Genomic DNA, 16082 nt, shown 5'->3' with positions numbered 1-16082 from the left:
AGCATGTTCATATATTACATAATGCTAAAGATAAAAAGGGGAATACAGTGAGAATCATCATTTTCTGCTTTGTCCTCAACTAAATTCTTCTGCCCAAGGCAACCAATATTGACAGTTCAAGTCCCTTTCAAGAGCTAATGAATGTATGCAAATTCAAGTCAATACTCATACTACCTATTGTTCTTTTCCCATGGTCATGTGCTACCTATACCATGTTATTCCTCACTTTTGGTACTTAATGATTCATTTTGGATATCCTTATTAGAACATAGAGGGCTTCCCTTGTTTAAAGATTGAATAATATTACATTGATGGATATAACAGGATTTACTTACCCTGTCATCTAAAGATAAATATTAGGGTTAAATTGTTATTGTTTAAAGCGTAAAGCTCTGTTAAATTTTCCTTTTGTCCTCTTCCAGCTATAGGGCAGGAATTGTATTCTCCAGCAAAATCCTATAACACTGTAGGTATTCAAGAGAATTGGTGGTATAGTACAGAGAATTGACAAACATTAATAAGTAGAGCTTCCACATATCCAAGTATATTATATACAATGAGAATTTGTCATATCACAAAATTTTAGTATTTATTTCAGTTTTGTATTTGTTGAATTTTCTGAAACACTTGGATAACATAGGTTGCTTATATTTAGTTTTATGGTAACTGGACCACGTGGCTTTTAGAAATGTTTTCTTAGGCTTTTATAGAAAATCCAGAATTTTGACAACCTTATATTTAAAAATCAAGGATGAACACCTAAAACATTATATTATATATTACACTGTGCATATAAATATAATTAAGCATTGGATTGACATTACTTATATACAGACATTCAGAAAATTCAGCAAAGCATATCAATTACTTAGTTTACTGATTACTTGCTGAGGCTGGTCTTGAACTTGCAATTCTCCTGCCTCAGCCCCCTGAGTTACTAGGATTACAGATGCCACCACTCCTGGCTGAACTTTGAATTTTAACAAGTCACTATTTTATGTGATTGAAAGTACAGGCATGTTGGGGAAAATGTAACTGGAAGAAAAAATATTTGTACAAATCTGTTCTTAAGTATGCAGAGAATTTTAGATACACTTATGTCCTATGATTTTCATTGTCTGTGATGCAAAATAAACTACAAGGGTGCACTGTTTAACAGAAGTACAGTGTTGCAATCTTTTCCATTTTTTTTCTTCCAAACTATACTAAAGCAGAAAGCAAATATTGGAAATATTTATGTGATATTAGAAATACAAATGTTTACTTTGTATGAGTAAAGTGACAGAAAATAAGTAAGAGAGATAAATACCAGTAATGTCTGACAGTGATTTATAATTAGCAGTTTTATCCATTTTGAGCTTTGAGTTCATTTTAGTGTTCTTTTAAAGTCACTAATACTATGTTTCCCACAATCAAGGCTTACCAATAAGTTAGTTCAACTGTATCTTGAAAAAAATTGTCAAACATATCTCTTTTATATATTTTTTTGGCTGCCCGTATTTAATAATTTGCCTAATTCCTCTAAGACATTTCTCAATATCGACAAATTAAGATATTTGGATTGTGTTTTTAGAAATTATACTGAAATTATTCACATTACAGGCTGTTGATTTTCTGAGCTGATTTTGGAAACTGATTGTGCAGTTTCCAAAAAGAATTCATAAAAGTTTAAAATTAGTAAAATAGTCTAAATTTTTCTTGGAATAGATCTGTACCTAAAATTTTCCCCATTTAAGACTGTATTTTATAGAATATATATTTCACTGTCAATTTCATGTCCTTAAATTTTTCTGTACTTTTTTCCCATTATTTCAGGCTTCATGTCATTTTCTCTATAAAGGTGGATATATTCCTATCTACAAAAATGTTCATTTGAAAAGAAAAACTTTCCAATTAGAATTTTTCTGGCAGTTTTTAATGGAACTTTTGGAGCATTTTGTGCTTTTAATGATTCAAAATGTCAATTCTGTGACAAAATATAAAATATTTGACTCATTCTCTTATTTATGCAAACCATATCCCATGCATTAGTATAGAAAATATATACAGTTGTATATAGTAAGACCAACATGTGTGAAACAGGAAGTCAGAAATGCAGTGACTTGACTTAAATTGAAAGTGACTTATAATTCTGGAACTAAAACTAAGTTCAGAAATCTAGTTTCTGCACTGTATGTGCAGAAACTAGATTTATTACATTAGAAGAAGAGGTAAAAAAGTTGAATTTGTGGATAATCTTGACTCGGAATTCATAGAACCTTTGGGAGAATTTTTCATTTGACATATTTGGTGTGTCTTTGCGGCTTAGAGCTATGTGTACACAACACCCACCAGCTTTTCCACTGACCACTAACATGATATGCCATTTTCTTGGGATATTGAGTTGTGACTGAAAACACAGTCGGAATAATCTCTAGTGGATATTTCATTTTGTCTCCTTTTGCATTCTGCTACAAACACTCAAAGATTGAGCAATTGAGACTTTTGACATCTAGTATTATGCAAGTGAAATTTAATACCTAGAGTATTCATTTTTAATAAGTAACTTAATTTTTTCAAAATATGTGCTGTCTTCATCTTTTACTCACTTTTATATCAATGGCTTACAAGCAGATGATGTATCTGCTTGTATGAGTAGGTATATATTTGTTTTCATTTTACTTAATTGATTTTAATCCTACTTTTCAACAGAGTAATTAAGGTTGTACTCTTCTATATATAAAGTTTGTATTTGTAGTCTTTAAGAAATATACTGTTTTTTAATCCAGATCATCAGGTAACATTTTATTTTCCCCTCCACTCTCCTCTTATCATATGGAAAGTGGACCACACACATCATTCTACAATTGCCTAGGAACAGTGGTTACCATGGCATTTGCAGTTTGATACATCAAATACAGCTGTCTGTACTTCCAAAAATATGACTGGTTTCAGTAGAGAAATGCACTGGCACAATATATTTAATCTTTCCCAGATATAAAGCATATTTTGTTATTGTGGTTTTCATAAGGTTCATTTCAAGGGTCAGAATAACAAAAGCAATGGTGAATGCTTATATTATTGACTATTAATATTACATATCAAGTTTAAAGAATATTACCCAGTTAATGTCCACAATAACCCTCTGTATCACTACTTTTTAGTTTTCTGCCCAGTTTACTTCTGACCGAAATGTAAAAAAAAAACTATGCTCATTATAAATTTAAATTTTAAATAAAAATATTATTCAAAGAACAATGGGTTGTGGGATTAATGTGGATTTCTCTTCCTTATCTATTAATATGCAAAAAAGTTGTTTCTCTCTAAAATTGCACAAGATATTCATAAAACCATATTGAAAACCATCAGTGTTAGGAGGCTTTCTTGACCAATCCTTGTGGTTCAAAGTTCGCTTAGCCTGTCTGCCATGGGAGAGATTCACCTTTCAGTGGTAATTGGTTTGTGATAACAGAGGCCAGGGCAGAGAGAAGTGGGCATCTTTCCTAGAATGATGGTGATAAGCTTATAGAGGTGGGGCACTGTCTGGAATGAGACCAGCTATACATCTTTGGTGCATTTTTTGGAATCAACTGAATTGGCCCCAGTTTGTTTACCTGTTGGTGTTGCATATTCCCCTACCCTGTCCCTAGAAAGACTTCTGCTAAAATGATAACAGAAGACTAGAGTTACCACCATTCCCTATCTTTAAGCTTGATCATGGGTTCTGCACTCTTCTGGTTCATCCTGTCTTTTCCCCACAAGATATACTATTGAGAGAGGCCCTCATCTTTGGTCTTTAACAAAATGTAATAAGCAAAGGTTTCTCAATAACAAGAATTGGTTGTATGCTATCACACAAAATTGTAGGGCTTATGAAATGAAAGTGCATGTTGCTTCAAGAGAAGTGTAAAAACATTTTCAGGTCATAACGCAAGTTGAAAAATTTGTAATTTATTTCTTCTTTGCATAGAGAAGGGCTGGAAAAAAGAAGTATATTGTGGCAGAACAGGAATTGTCGTGGTTTGGAGTATGGTTACATTCTATTCTTGGGCCTATGATTTTTTTTTGTCCTTGTCATTTTCTTTTCCATCATCGTCTTCATTGAATTTCTCTGTGGCTTGGTTTTCTTCTCTGTAGAATAAGGTTTTGTAACTGTGTTCATCAAAGTGTCTTCCAGCTCTAGTATTGTAAAATTATTTTGATCCTTTTATTGTCTTTTAAAATTGGATGAAAGGGCTTTGTTGTGGGAAGCTTTGATCAGTGGTAATGAGATGGTGATGCCTACTTCAACTCTGTGAGGATTTATGAAACCTAAACTATAGAAACAACTTAAGGCATTGAATAATGGACATCTTTCTCCCTGGACTCCTGAAGGACCACGTGGGTATCACTAAAAAGTGCTCAAAGACTTAGTTTCATGAAGATGTGTTCAAGTTAATGAAGTTGCTTAGATATTCGAGTTAATGAACTTTAATATTTCATACTATCTCATAGTATTTACAAGGAATATATAGCTGGCAAAGAATAATGTTGATCTGTACCATATATATATATATATATATATATATATATATATATATATAATTTATAATAATTTTACAGGATTTCTTAGGTTCTCTCTATTTACCCCGATCCTCCCCCCATGTGAAAATAATATTGTAAACAGATAATAAAAAAAACTCCTAATAGATACATTAAATAACATTATTAAAATTAGGCTACTGTTTATATGCCTTAATTGATTTTTTTCTTTTTGTGTTCTTTTCTAGAATGCATTGATTCCAGTGACCCACATCTTATGATTCACCTAATGATTAATAAGTGACCTAGTAACTAGTGCAAAGCTAGTCCTCAGCTAGTCATCAGTCTTTTGAACATTATTTAATTCTGTTTTCAACTTTTATTTAGTTTCATTTGAACCAGTGAATTTTGATTTGGATGAGAATTGTGGGACATTAACGATCTGGCCTGGTTTTCAACCTGACGTTGCCCTTTTTGCTAGAGGATTCTGTTTTTTCCTTTTAGTGTTTCCCTTTTCACAGAGCACACGGTTTGGTGATGTGTGTTTCTATTACAGGTGCAGTGGTCACTAATGGCAGACAGACTTATCAGTAGCTTTAACTAAATTAAATAATTGAATATCTCTAATGATTAACCATAACAGTTTCTCCTGGTAAATAGAAACCTATTTTCTCATATTGTAAACCCTTTAGACTTAAAATAATTAAATTTTAACCACTGTTAAATATATATGTATGTATGTATGTGTGTATATCTATATCTATATCTATCTATATATATATATATATAATTTGACCAAAGGAAATGTATCCTGGTTATAAAAGGTAAACATTTATAAATTATTCTTTATTTAATTCTTCATGTAAACTTCACCTGTTAGATTGTTCAGATTTATATACTCTAATGCATATTCACGTACTCATCACCAGCATTTAACAAACTAGTGTTAATTATTTAACTTTTATTAAAGTCCTTCATGGTATGATGAAATAACTTGAGGTGATTAAAGGTGGAGAATTTTAGAACAGCGAATTCGGCTTATGCAGCAGACTAAGCACAGGTTCCTGAATATTGAACACTGTTGGGTTTTAAAGTTGATCATAACTGAGATTGATTCCAATAGGACCCCCAATTCCACTTTCACCAAAGAGAAAGGCAGTCATAAATATTTCCTTTTTTAAATATCCATACTTTTCACTTTAACCTTAATAACTATCATGTTTTTATTTTGTTTACGGAATACATTCACATGTCATGTAATAACAGCTGATAAATATGGAACATGTACTGTGTACTAGGCACCATTTTATATATGCTGAGATCATTTAAGGATCACAGCACCTTTTAACATAGATATGGTTACTTTTTATAGATGAGGAAACTGAAGGTCACAGAGACAGTAAATGACACATTTCTTGGTTCTCCCCCTAGTGTTGACCCCATAGTCCATTTTGGGGATCACCATTATGGTGAGCTATCTTCCAACATAAAAAAAAAACTTCTATGAACCTCCCTCTGGTTCACACTAGGTGATTGAATTCTGATCAGTGCAAAAGTACAGTTACTTGGAGACTATTGGGAGCACATCCTGAAGGACACAGGAGAATATATTCTAAATGGAAACTTGTGTATTACTTAAAGAACTGTCGTAATTTAGGAAGTCTACTTTCTTGGCTACAATCTAACCAAGAAGTACTAAAGGGTTTTAATGTAAATACTCCATTTTTCCTGCAGACTTTCACCCAAGAGGAGGATATGTTCAGTAGATACAGACCATCTTTTCCTCAAGACCAAGTACTCCTCCAGGTTTTCTTAGTAGTGATATTTTAGTCAACCTCAAAAAACTTCAAATTTGACTTTTAGTAACTTTGTTTGGCTGTTACCTTGGCTGACTGAAGCTCTTTTCTGAGAGTCTCTTTTTATAAAAACAACTAACCTCTTCTGTATCCCATAGGACGACTGAAAATATAAAGCTATTTTTTAAATGCTATTACTGGTGTTACATCTCAAAATTTACATTTCTATTATTAATCTTGTGTTGATTAACTAATCTCACAATTCTTATTAATTCAGAACTCCTGCTTTTGGATCATCTTATACTAATTGTTACATTTATATTTTGTCTCTTTATTTAGCAAGTTTTCACTATTAATTATAAGATGGAATCTAGTTATGACAGGCACAAGTTCTACCTCATATCAATTAGTAAGAATCATGTCTCTCCTAATGTCCTTGTTCTGAGGGTCTGTGGTTCAAACTGCAACTCTAGAAATGTACGCCCATTTATACCAGTGTTTTGTAGAATGACTGTACCATATATGCTTCCCAAGGTATCCACAGCTTTGCATTCCCTCAATTGTCTTCATAAATGCTGTTTATTTATTCTGACAAGTTTTAAATTCCTTGTTCATAGAAATATACATATTCTGTACAAAAATGCTAGCTTATTTTAGGATCTCCAGACTGATAAATATATGAATATGTGGGTATTCTGTATTTGAGTTATGGATATGTTTACATGAATTTGTGAGTATAAAAATTCCTCTATTTTTAAAATTTCTATGCTGTCTGCTTTACTGTATTATGAAAGTCTTTAGCTCTTAAACACTATTGTCTGTGAAGTTCATATCATGACTGCTTTTAGCATGTAATAGGTGAGATTCATAAGTGACAGTGATTGAGAATATGGCCAAAGGTGGAAGTATTTTTATTATATACCTCATGAAAGCAATCAGTCAAAACATGAGAAAGATGAAACTAAGGAGGAAGATCAAAGATGTCATTCCTTGGTGTGCTTTTACTGCATTGTTACTAATAAACCAGGTCTGCAGTGATAGTGATGCTTGAATAAGGCTAAACTAAAGTCAGTTTCTCAAGAAATAACATCTTTAGATTTTTAGAGAAATATTTTAAAATGTTCTTTTAGCATTTAACCACTCCTTGAGTTTCTCTGAATTTGCTAATACTATGAGAGATCAAGTGAAAGTTTCAGACCACAGAGGCATTATAATCTACTCAAATCAGTATTTACTGCTAATTCCTCACTATGTTTCTATATCATCTGTTTATTACTGAGGATCCTTCTCTTGAATTATTTTAGAGGTCTGTTGGGGATCCATCCCATGACCTCCCGGTGGGGGATGATCACGATAGTTAATTAGAATTGACTTTAGTGGTTCAGAATCAAAATATGAGTTTGAGTGGCAGGTTTTCTTTTCTTGCTAGATTATTAGAGGTTTGAGTTCTGAAAGAAGGAACAGCGTAATATGATGGCAAGGGCTAGCTATAACTATATATCAACTGATATGGTAGAAGTTTAATATTTGGGGGGATGATGAGATCACCAGCCACCTTATCTCTCCTTCCTTAAGAGGAATTATGAATGAGGGGTTTGTATAGTATAGAATCTGCCATGTAGGCTTGTGTTTCTGTCTCTGTAGTGATCCATTGTTGTCTTTAGTATCTCACACAGTTGGCAATGATGATAGCTTTTAAATCATTTTTTTTCTTTTGGGGCAGGTTTTTTTCCTCTGGCAGAAGTATTAGAAAGTTATTAAATAGTAAATTCGTCACTTTTTTCTGGATGTGTAGCAAAGCACAAAGACAGGGAACTTCTTATGTATTGGACTATTTTGCTTGGATCTACTTACATGGTCCTGTAAGAGTGGAATGACCCAAATTTACACAAACATCTAGTCCACGTTTATTAAGACTTCTTACCCATGAAGAAGAAAATACAGAATTCATTTTCCACTCACTTAAATATTTATTGAGAAACTTCTGTATGCCAAACAATTGTTCCAGAATTACAGCAATGAGCAAAATAGAAAAACAAGTTCCTGCCCTTATAGCCAATTCCAGTGGAAGCAGATAATAAACCAGTAAATAAGCCAAAAGCTGTTAAAGGCTTATAGTAAAAAAATAAAGCTTGGAAATGGGATAGAAAATTTTGGAGTCAGGGAGGAAGGCATTGAAAGGTGACATGTGAGAAATAACCAGAAGGAAATTAGGGAGAGAAACATTAAGCTATCAGAAGGAAGAATGTTCTAGGTATAGGAACAGCCAGGGTAGCCATCCCAGGAACTCTCCAGGCACCATGAGAGGCAGCAAAAAAGCCATTGTGACTGGAGTGAGCTATTCTGTCCTTGCAGATGGTCAGAGACATATAGGAACCAGGACATCAATTAAAAGGACTTAGATTTTCTGTGCCAATTGGGAAAATACTAGAAGGTTTTGAACAAAACATCCTAAAGTGACTTACACACTTTAACAGGATCTTTTCTTCCTGCTATGTTGAGAAAAGAGAGTAGGCATGCAGTGTACAAACAGAGCCCTGTTAGAGTGTTGTCATTGATTCAGACTCTATGGTAGAAGTCAAGCTGATGCTCAGTGTCTTTTAAGGGAGGAGCCAACAGGGTAGATTTGTTATGGATGATGAGAGAGGAAATGACAGCAAATAGAAAAATGACTTGCTGTTTGCTGAGATAAAGACCATGAGAAGTACAGGGTTTGGGTCGAAGGAAGAAAAGGAATGACTGCTAAGATTTCAGGTTTAGACGTGCTAAGTTGAAGTGGCCTTGACGTGGAGACCAAAACAGGTCATCAGATGGAGTAGACATGAGTTTACAATCATCAGCATGTATATAAAACTTACAGGTAACAAGTCATCAAGAAAGTGTGAGTATAGATATTAACAAGAATATGGCCAGAGTTCTGGTGACACCAATGTTGGTCAGAAGATGAAAACTAATGCACCAAAAAAGCAGAGCAACCAGAGTATGGATCTGTTGAGAGTGAGAAATGTGGTGTTCTGGGTAAGAAAAAGCACTACAGAAGGGAGGTCATGTGTGTTTATTGCTGCTAACAGGTCCAAAAAAAAGTGTTCTGAGAAATGACCACTGATTTATTTGTGGTCAAGGTCATTGGTGATTTTGATAGGAAAAGTGTTAATGGGTCAAGGGTTGGTAAAAGTTTAATTGGGAAACTCAAGTGGGAAAAGAGAAATTGCAGAAATAAAGTATGAACAATTCTAAGTTTTGTTATAAGTCAAAGAGCAAAGATGGTGTGGCAGTTGGCCAGGAGGCATCAATCTGCCTGAGGAGGCAGGATAGTCCTAGGTTCTGCAGACATTCACCTGCCAGGAATGTGAGCAGTAGCCACTTGTAGTCTGTGACCTCAAGGACCTTATCTTGGGCAAATATAAATTCTTGAAACATTTTCCTCTGATACACTGGTGCTAAAAAGAGATAGATTAACTAAGACAGCAATTAGTGTACCAGTACTCTTCTCCTTTTTAACCCTTACTTTACATTCAATAATTTCTCTGATTCTTCTGTAAAAGTTAGTTTTTAACTGTATTTCTCAAAAGCCTTTTACATTTCAACTTGTTATTTTCATATTTGTCCCCTGTCCTAGTCTAAGTTAATTGGGGAGGGATATATTTTATTTTTCCTTATATTTTACCTTACTTCTGCACAGATTTTCTTTGTTCCATAACTATTTTTTTTAATAAATTACTATTGTGCTTCATTTTGGTAGATGATGGATTTGTTTTAAAGATCAGTGTCTTCATAAGGTTTGCAATTAATTTCTATTTATAGGATTGTGTTTGGTGGTTTTGTTTTTTACAGAGTCCCTGTGAAGCAAGCATAGTGAGAACAGGCTCACTGCGGCTCAGTAGCTCCTCCATTGGGGAACTTCATCTTTGAGGAGAACAAAGTGAAAAGCACCTTCCCCACCCTCCAAAGCAGCCCAGCGTTCAAGCGATGGAAATGGCCGAGTGACTGGTAATGTTACTTTTCCCATTAACACTTTCATTTGTATTATGTTCTGCTTAATACAAACAGAAATGATATGTTTGTCTTTTTATTAAATAATGATATTTAGGATTTATAAATAGTCCCTGATTATTCTCACTTGACTACTTTCTATGAATCTGCAACACAAAATAAAATGACAAAATTATATGGCTTCATTATCCGAAAATGAGCAGATTGTAATTTGTAAACTTATTTAGAAAACATTGCCACTCCAGGATTGACTTATATAGTCAGAGAAATGAATCTAAGTGGAATTTTGTCATTTCACAGTTGGGTAGTAAAATGACTTTTAGCAAGGTCAAGGCTCAATTCTTTCTGGATTATTTATAAAAAAGCTACAGTGAAGCTGTAAAGGTGCTTTATGTATGAGGCTTGTTTATAAATTGTGTTGTTCCTTTCAGCCCTGCAGTTAGTAGATGGGATTCCTCCAGACAGTGCTTTGGAAACAAGCTCTCCTGAGGGGCCATCCAGCCCAGGTATGACACCTTGACTCCACTCTGTGTCAGTACTGAAAAAGAATTTCCATGACAGTTGAGGAATAGATTTAATTAGAATGCTCTATGAAAGAGATCAGATTTTTTGACCTCATTTCCCAAATTTATTTCATGGAATGAATTCTCCTTCCCTACTCCCCCTAGGAGTAGGGATTAGAGTCTGAAACTGGCACAAAATCAACATTTCAGTTCTGGAATTATACCTGGAGGACTTTCCCTGTTTGGTCTCTTGTTTTTCCTTATTCAATGTCAGGTTGACATTTGTTAACCTCCTTCCCAAGAGTACTGACACATCATAGTTAGAAACGTTTAGTATGTTTTGGGAAAAAAATTTACATTAAAATATAAGCATAGTTTTTTAAGCAATGCTTCTAGGTATGGATTCAATGACCAGGTATCCTACTGTCATGGTAAAAATTTGTTACCCTGAAAATACTTTCTATTATATAACTTGCATTATCAGTTCTCCTCAAATAAGTAACTGAACTAAATTTTATTAAAAGCATGTGCACTATGATAAAATTTTATGTGCATTTTGACTTATATGTTCAATTATCAATATTAAATTTGCATATATACTGGTATATATTGTTTATAGGATATATTCTTCATCCCCATGTTTACCAAATTTGTATTTACATGACTCACATTTTACTTATGCCTGTATCAACATGTGGTTTTATATATGCTTTCATACATAATTTCACAGTATATTCTTATGAATATTGATATTTCCCAATTCACATATTCATTCTTACACTAAAACCCTAACACAATCCAAAATTTTATATTGACCTTTATGTTACTTCTACAAGAAAGGCAAATTTTACTTCAATCCTTGTACACCAATAAGAATTTTAAAGTGTATTTTGACTTTTATTTTCAATGATCAATATTAAATTCACATACATATCACTGTATATAATTTATAGGGTATATCTTTGAAACTCCCTATTTACAAAATGTCTCATCATATGATTCATATAACAGTCTCCCTAATGTCATACCATGCATGTTTTTTATGTATTTTTAACATATTTTCACACATTCATCTTATGAATACAGATATTTCCCAGTATACATGTCCATTCTTTAACCCTAATCCTAACTCAAACCAAATTTTTTATTATCTTTACATTACCTTTCTATCTAAATCCAGTTTGACTTGAATCCATGTAGTCCAATAAATTTTAAATTGTATTTTGACTTCTATTTTTATTGTTTAATGATAAATATGCATCTATACTAATATATGTAATTTATAGGTTATATCATCACCTCCACTTATATACAACATGTATAATCACATTACTCATATTGTATTCTTCTCTGTGTCATAACATGTATGTTTATATATGTTTCGGTACATTTTTAATGTAAATACTTAGGACTGTTCATATTTTCACATACACATGTTAATCTTTAACCCTACCACTAACTCAAACCAAAATTTCATATTAACCCTAACCTTACCTCTACATATTAACCAATTTTACATAAATCCATGTGATCAGGTGTATATGTATCTGTGAGTGCTAGCTGTGCTTACTGGTTCAGATATGTACGTGTGTGTATGTATATATACATATATATATCTGACAGGAGACCTCAGCAGTCTTGTGCAGCCAAGCAATTGCATCATCACGACCAGGTCCCTGGATTGGCACCGGCAGGTTTCCATGTTTGGCCAGAGTTATTTAGTGCTGAGCACCGCATTGGCCAGAACTCCAGTCCTCCCAGAAGTTGAAGCCAGGAGGGCTGTGAGAACTACCTTGGCTCCAAACAGCAAAAGTTGTGCATGGACCCCAACCTCAAGCGCCACTGCAGGGGAGCGGGGGTACGACACAACATTCCTGCACTGCCTCCTATACTGTGGCCCAGACAAGGAACCGGCACCCTACGCCACCTCCTGGGCAAGTTCTGCAGCGCCCCCTCCTGCAACACAAGCCATCCTCCCCATCTTCCCGGCAACTCTACTTCCCGCTCGCCCTCCCTGCACATCATGTGGCCCCACCCCTATATTGTTGGGCACAGCCCTGCCCTCAACTCATAAGTGAATGCATGATGCGCACACGAACGAATGCAAGACGCGGTCATGCTCCCCGCGCACATGCACGCACACACACGCACGCACGCATGCACAGACGCACTGCTAACTACTTCTGTGCAGTGGGTTTCCTGTGGCCTAGAAGTTTCAGGCAGATGGTGGAGAAGCGCGTGTCTTCAAGTAGCTGAGGACCTACCTTTGCAAGGCTGCCTGGCCTGCTCTGCTCCTGGCCAAGAAGCTTTGTCGCCCTCTGGGATGAAGTCCCTTCTAGCTTTCAACTTTGCGGTTCCTGGTGAGGATGTGAGGCTTCCCACAAAGGCAGCCTGGCACTCACCACTGTGCTCCTGTTGGACATTGTGCATCCCAGTGGAGAGCCTCAGGTAGAGAGGGCACCAGTGTGTCCAGCAGTTTGTGGGGTGCAGCACTGGCTGGAGCGGCGTCATGGGACCAGAGCTGGGTAAGTAATGCATGAGGAGGAGGCAGAGTGTGTCTCTCTCCCTGTAAGGTGGTTCATGGATGCGTGGACCCTGCTGAGTCCTATTTGGGATAGGAACCTTGCTGGATAGTTCTTAGGGAACCAGAAGCAGGGTGGGGTACGAGGTGGGAGGGGTAGAGGTGGGTGAGGTAGGAGCTCCGTGGGGTAGGTGCTGGGTGGGATAGTGCAGGGGAGGGTGTGCTCTGTGCTATCCATGGGAGGCAGTGACTGAAGGGGTGACCATGCTGAGGCTTGTGGTACGAGGTGGGAGGGGTAGAGGTGGGTGAGATAGGAGCTCCGTGGGGTAGGTGCTGGGTGGGATAGTGCAGGGGAGGATGTGCTCTGTGCTATCCATGGGAGGCAGTGACTGAAGGGTTGACCATGCTGAGGCTTGTGGGGGAAGGGTCCTGGCTGGAGATCTTAGGGGACCCGAGCTGGGTGGGGTAGTGTCTGGGGAGAAGGCGCACTGTGCCTGTTGTTGCTAGACATTACCTTGTAACATTCCTGGGCAAAGTCCCACCCTCAACACACAGGCGAGTGCGTGAGGCACACAAGCTTGGGTGGGCATATTGCAAGCTGTTTCTGTGCTCTGAGTTTCCAGGCATCCAGAAGTGGCCAGTAGACAGTGGAGAAGCATGTTCCTCAAGTACCTGAGATCCTTCCTGCTGAAACTGGGAGCAGAGCCAAGGTAGGGAGACTTCCAGTGTCCTCAGCAATGTGTTGTGTATGGCCCTGGCTGGAGAGGTGTTGGGGGACCAGACTGGATGGGGTAGGTGCTAGGTGTGGTAGTGTGTGACGAGGGGGCACACTGTTTCTGTAAAGTGTTGCCTGGAGAGGAAGCTCATGCTGAGGTCTGGAGGGGGCGCACAGCCCTGGCTGGAGAGGCATTGGGGATTGGAGCTAGATGAGTTAGAGCTGGGTGGGGTAGTGTGTGTGGAGGGGGCATGCTGTGCTGGCCCCTTGAGAGGGGCCTCTTTCTGAGGCCTGTGGGGGTTGGACCCTTGCAGGAGAGGTGTCCTGGGACCAGAGGCTAGGTGGGGTAGGGTGTGGGGAGGGGGCACTCAGTGCCTGTGGCTGCAAGGTGATGACTGGAGCAGACACAGGTGGTGAGGCCTCTGGGGGCGCCACCCTGGCTGGAGAGGTGCAGAGGGACTGGCAGCTATGTGGGGTAGTGGCTGCCTGCTCTGAGTGAGTGCCTGGAGGGGGCATTAGTGCTAAGGCCTGTTGAGGTGGGGAAGTGTGGCATAGGAGTTAGTGTGCTGTTCCTGGGTGCTCTTGACATGAGCTGAGTGGGTGTGGCAGAGGTTGCAGGGCAGTGGGGCAGAGGCACTTGGGTGCTGTTCCTGGGTGCTCCTGGAGGCAGCTGAGTTTGTGTGGTAGAGGTTTTAGGGCTGGTACCTGGCTTCAATAGTGGGGCCTTGTTGGGGGAGTAAGTGTGAAGGGAAACTTTGGTTGGGGGCTAACCTGAATGGGGGGATGTTGAAGGGAGAAAGAGGAACACCTGGTTTAAATGGGAGTATGCATGTATCATTTTTAAAGTTGTGCATATGGTGTATCATTTTAAAAGCTGTGTTCTAAACTTTATCTGCCAGTGTTTTCTTTTGTTTGTCCCCCCAAAAGAGTAAATTACAAGTTTTCAGTGTAAGTCTATTCTCTACATTCTGTACATATAATTTATGCGTTTTTCTTGTACCTTTTATTTTATTACAATTAGGTGATTTGTAATGATTCATTGTTTATATATCAATGACTTTCATATTTTAAATCAATCATTTTTATGGAAACCATTTTTGTAAGTCCTCATTTACTTTGCTTTTTAGTTCACTATTTCCCAGTAAGTACAATTACTCATCCATTGGCATTTCCCTTTTTGCTGTGCAAAGTATTTCATTCTGAAATACTTTGATGTGTATTTTGTCCAGTGTGTCTTACTCAAGCTTCATGGAAATTTAATTATCAGTTGTTTTTGTCTGATATTCTTAACTTCCACTCATTTACTGGCATATGTCATCACTTTGTTCTTCTTTAAAACTGAGTAATATTCCATTGTGCATATTGACCACATTTTCTTTATCTGTTCGTCTGTTGAAGGACACCTAGGTTGGTTCCATAGTAAAACTCTTTTGTGAGTTGAGCTACTTTATAGCATTGATGTGGCTGCATCACTGTAGTTTGCTGATTTTAAGTCTATTGGAAATAGACTGAGAAGTGGGATAGCTGGGTCAAATGATGGTTTCATTCCAAGTTTTCTGAGGAATCTCCATACTGCTTTCCATGATGATTACATCAATTTGCAGTCCAACCAGCAATCTATGAGTGTGTCTTTTCTCCCACATCCTCACCAACATTTATTTTTGCATATGCAGTAAGTTAGGAGAAACCAGAATGACAACACTTTACCTTCTCAATCAAACAGCATCATGCTGAATGATCAAAGTTCAACATTAACTGTACTTGACAACAGATGTTAAGTTTCCCACCCCCTACTCCATGAAATAAGTATCATCTGTCCAATTCTTGTAGAAAATGTTTTGCCTAAAACAGATCATGAGGAGGCAATCAGAAACATTCAAATTCTGCAAAACAACTGTTCATGACACTTCCACAATGTCAGTGCTGTATAAAAAATGTCAGAAAACCATTATAGATTACAGGATTCTAAAGAAAAATGACAACAAAATGCAACATGTGATCCTTGATCATATCCTGTATATTTAAAAAATCCAGCTATAATGGATTTAGGAAAA

The 16082-nt window shown here is 36.9% G+C and overlaps 1 protein-coding gene across 7 annotated transcripts in view; it reads left to right on the top strand.

The window, feature by feature from the left end:
• The window catches only part of LOC144374335 (uncharacterized), a 90461-nt gene that overhangs the window by 10670 nt on the left and 63709 nt on the right, over window positions 1–16082 (top strand). For 4 of the 7 annotated variants that reach the window (XM_078037191.1, XM_078037188.1, XM_078037187.1 and 1 more), the window contains 4 exons: window positions 10131–10286; window positions 10721–10795; window positions 12416–13317; window positions 13930–14023. In XM_078037191.1, the coding sequence (XP_077893317.1) occupies window positions 13302–13317; window positions 13930–14023 (110 nt within the window). In that variant the 5' untranslated portion in view covers window positions 10131–10286; window positions 10721–10795; window positions 12416–13301. Of the gene's footprint in view, window positions 1–6252; window positions 6307–10130; window positions 10287–10720; window positions 10796–12415; window positions 13318–13929; window positions 14024–16082 lie in introns of those variants that run through there. The other 3 variants (XM_078037190.1, XM_078037189.1, XM_078037192.1) reach the window with 3 other exon arrangements.

This window comes from Ictidomys tridecemlineatus, unplaced genomic scaffold (assembly GCF_052094955.1).
Source record: "Ictidomys tridecemlineatus isolate mIctTri1 unplaced genomic scaffold, mIctTri1.hap1 Scaffold_64, whole genome shotgun sequence".
In the NCBI taxonomy this organism is placed as follows: Eukaryota; Metazoa; Chordata; class Mammalia; order Rodentia; family Sciuridae; genus Ictidomys; species Ictidomys tridecemlineatus.
This window is presented reverse-complemented; position numbering and strand designations above follow the sequence as displayed.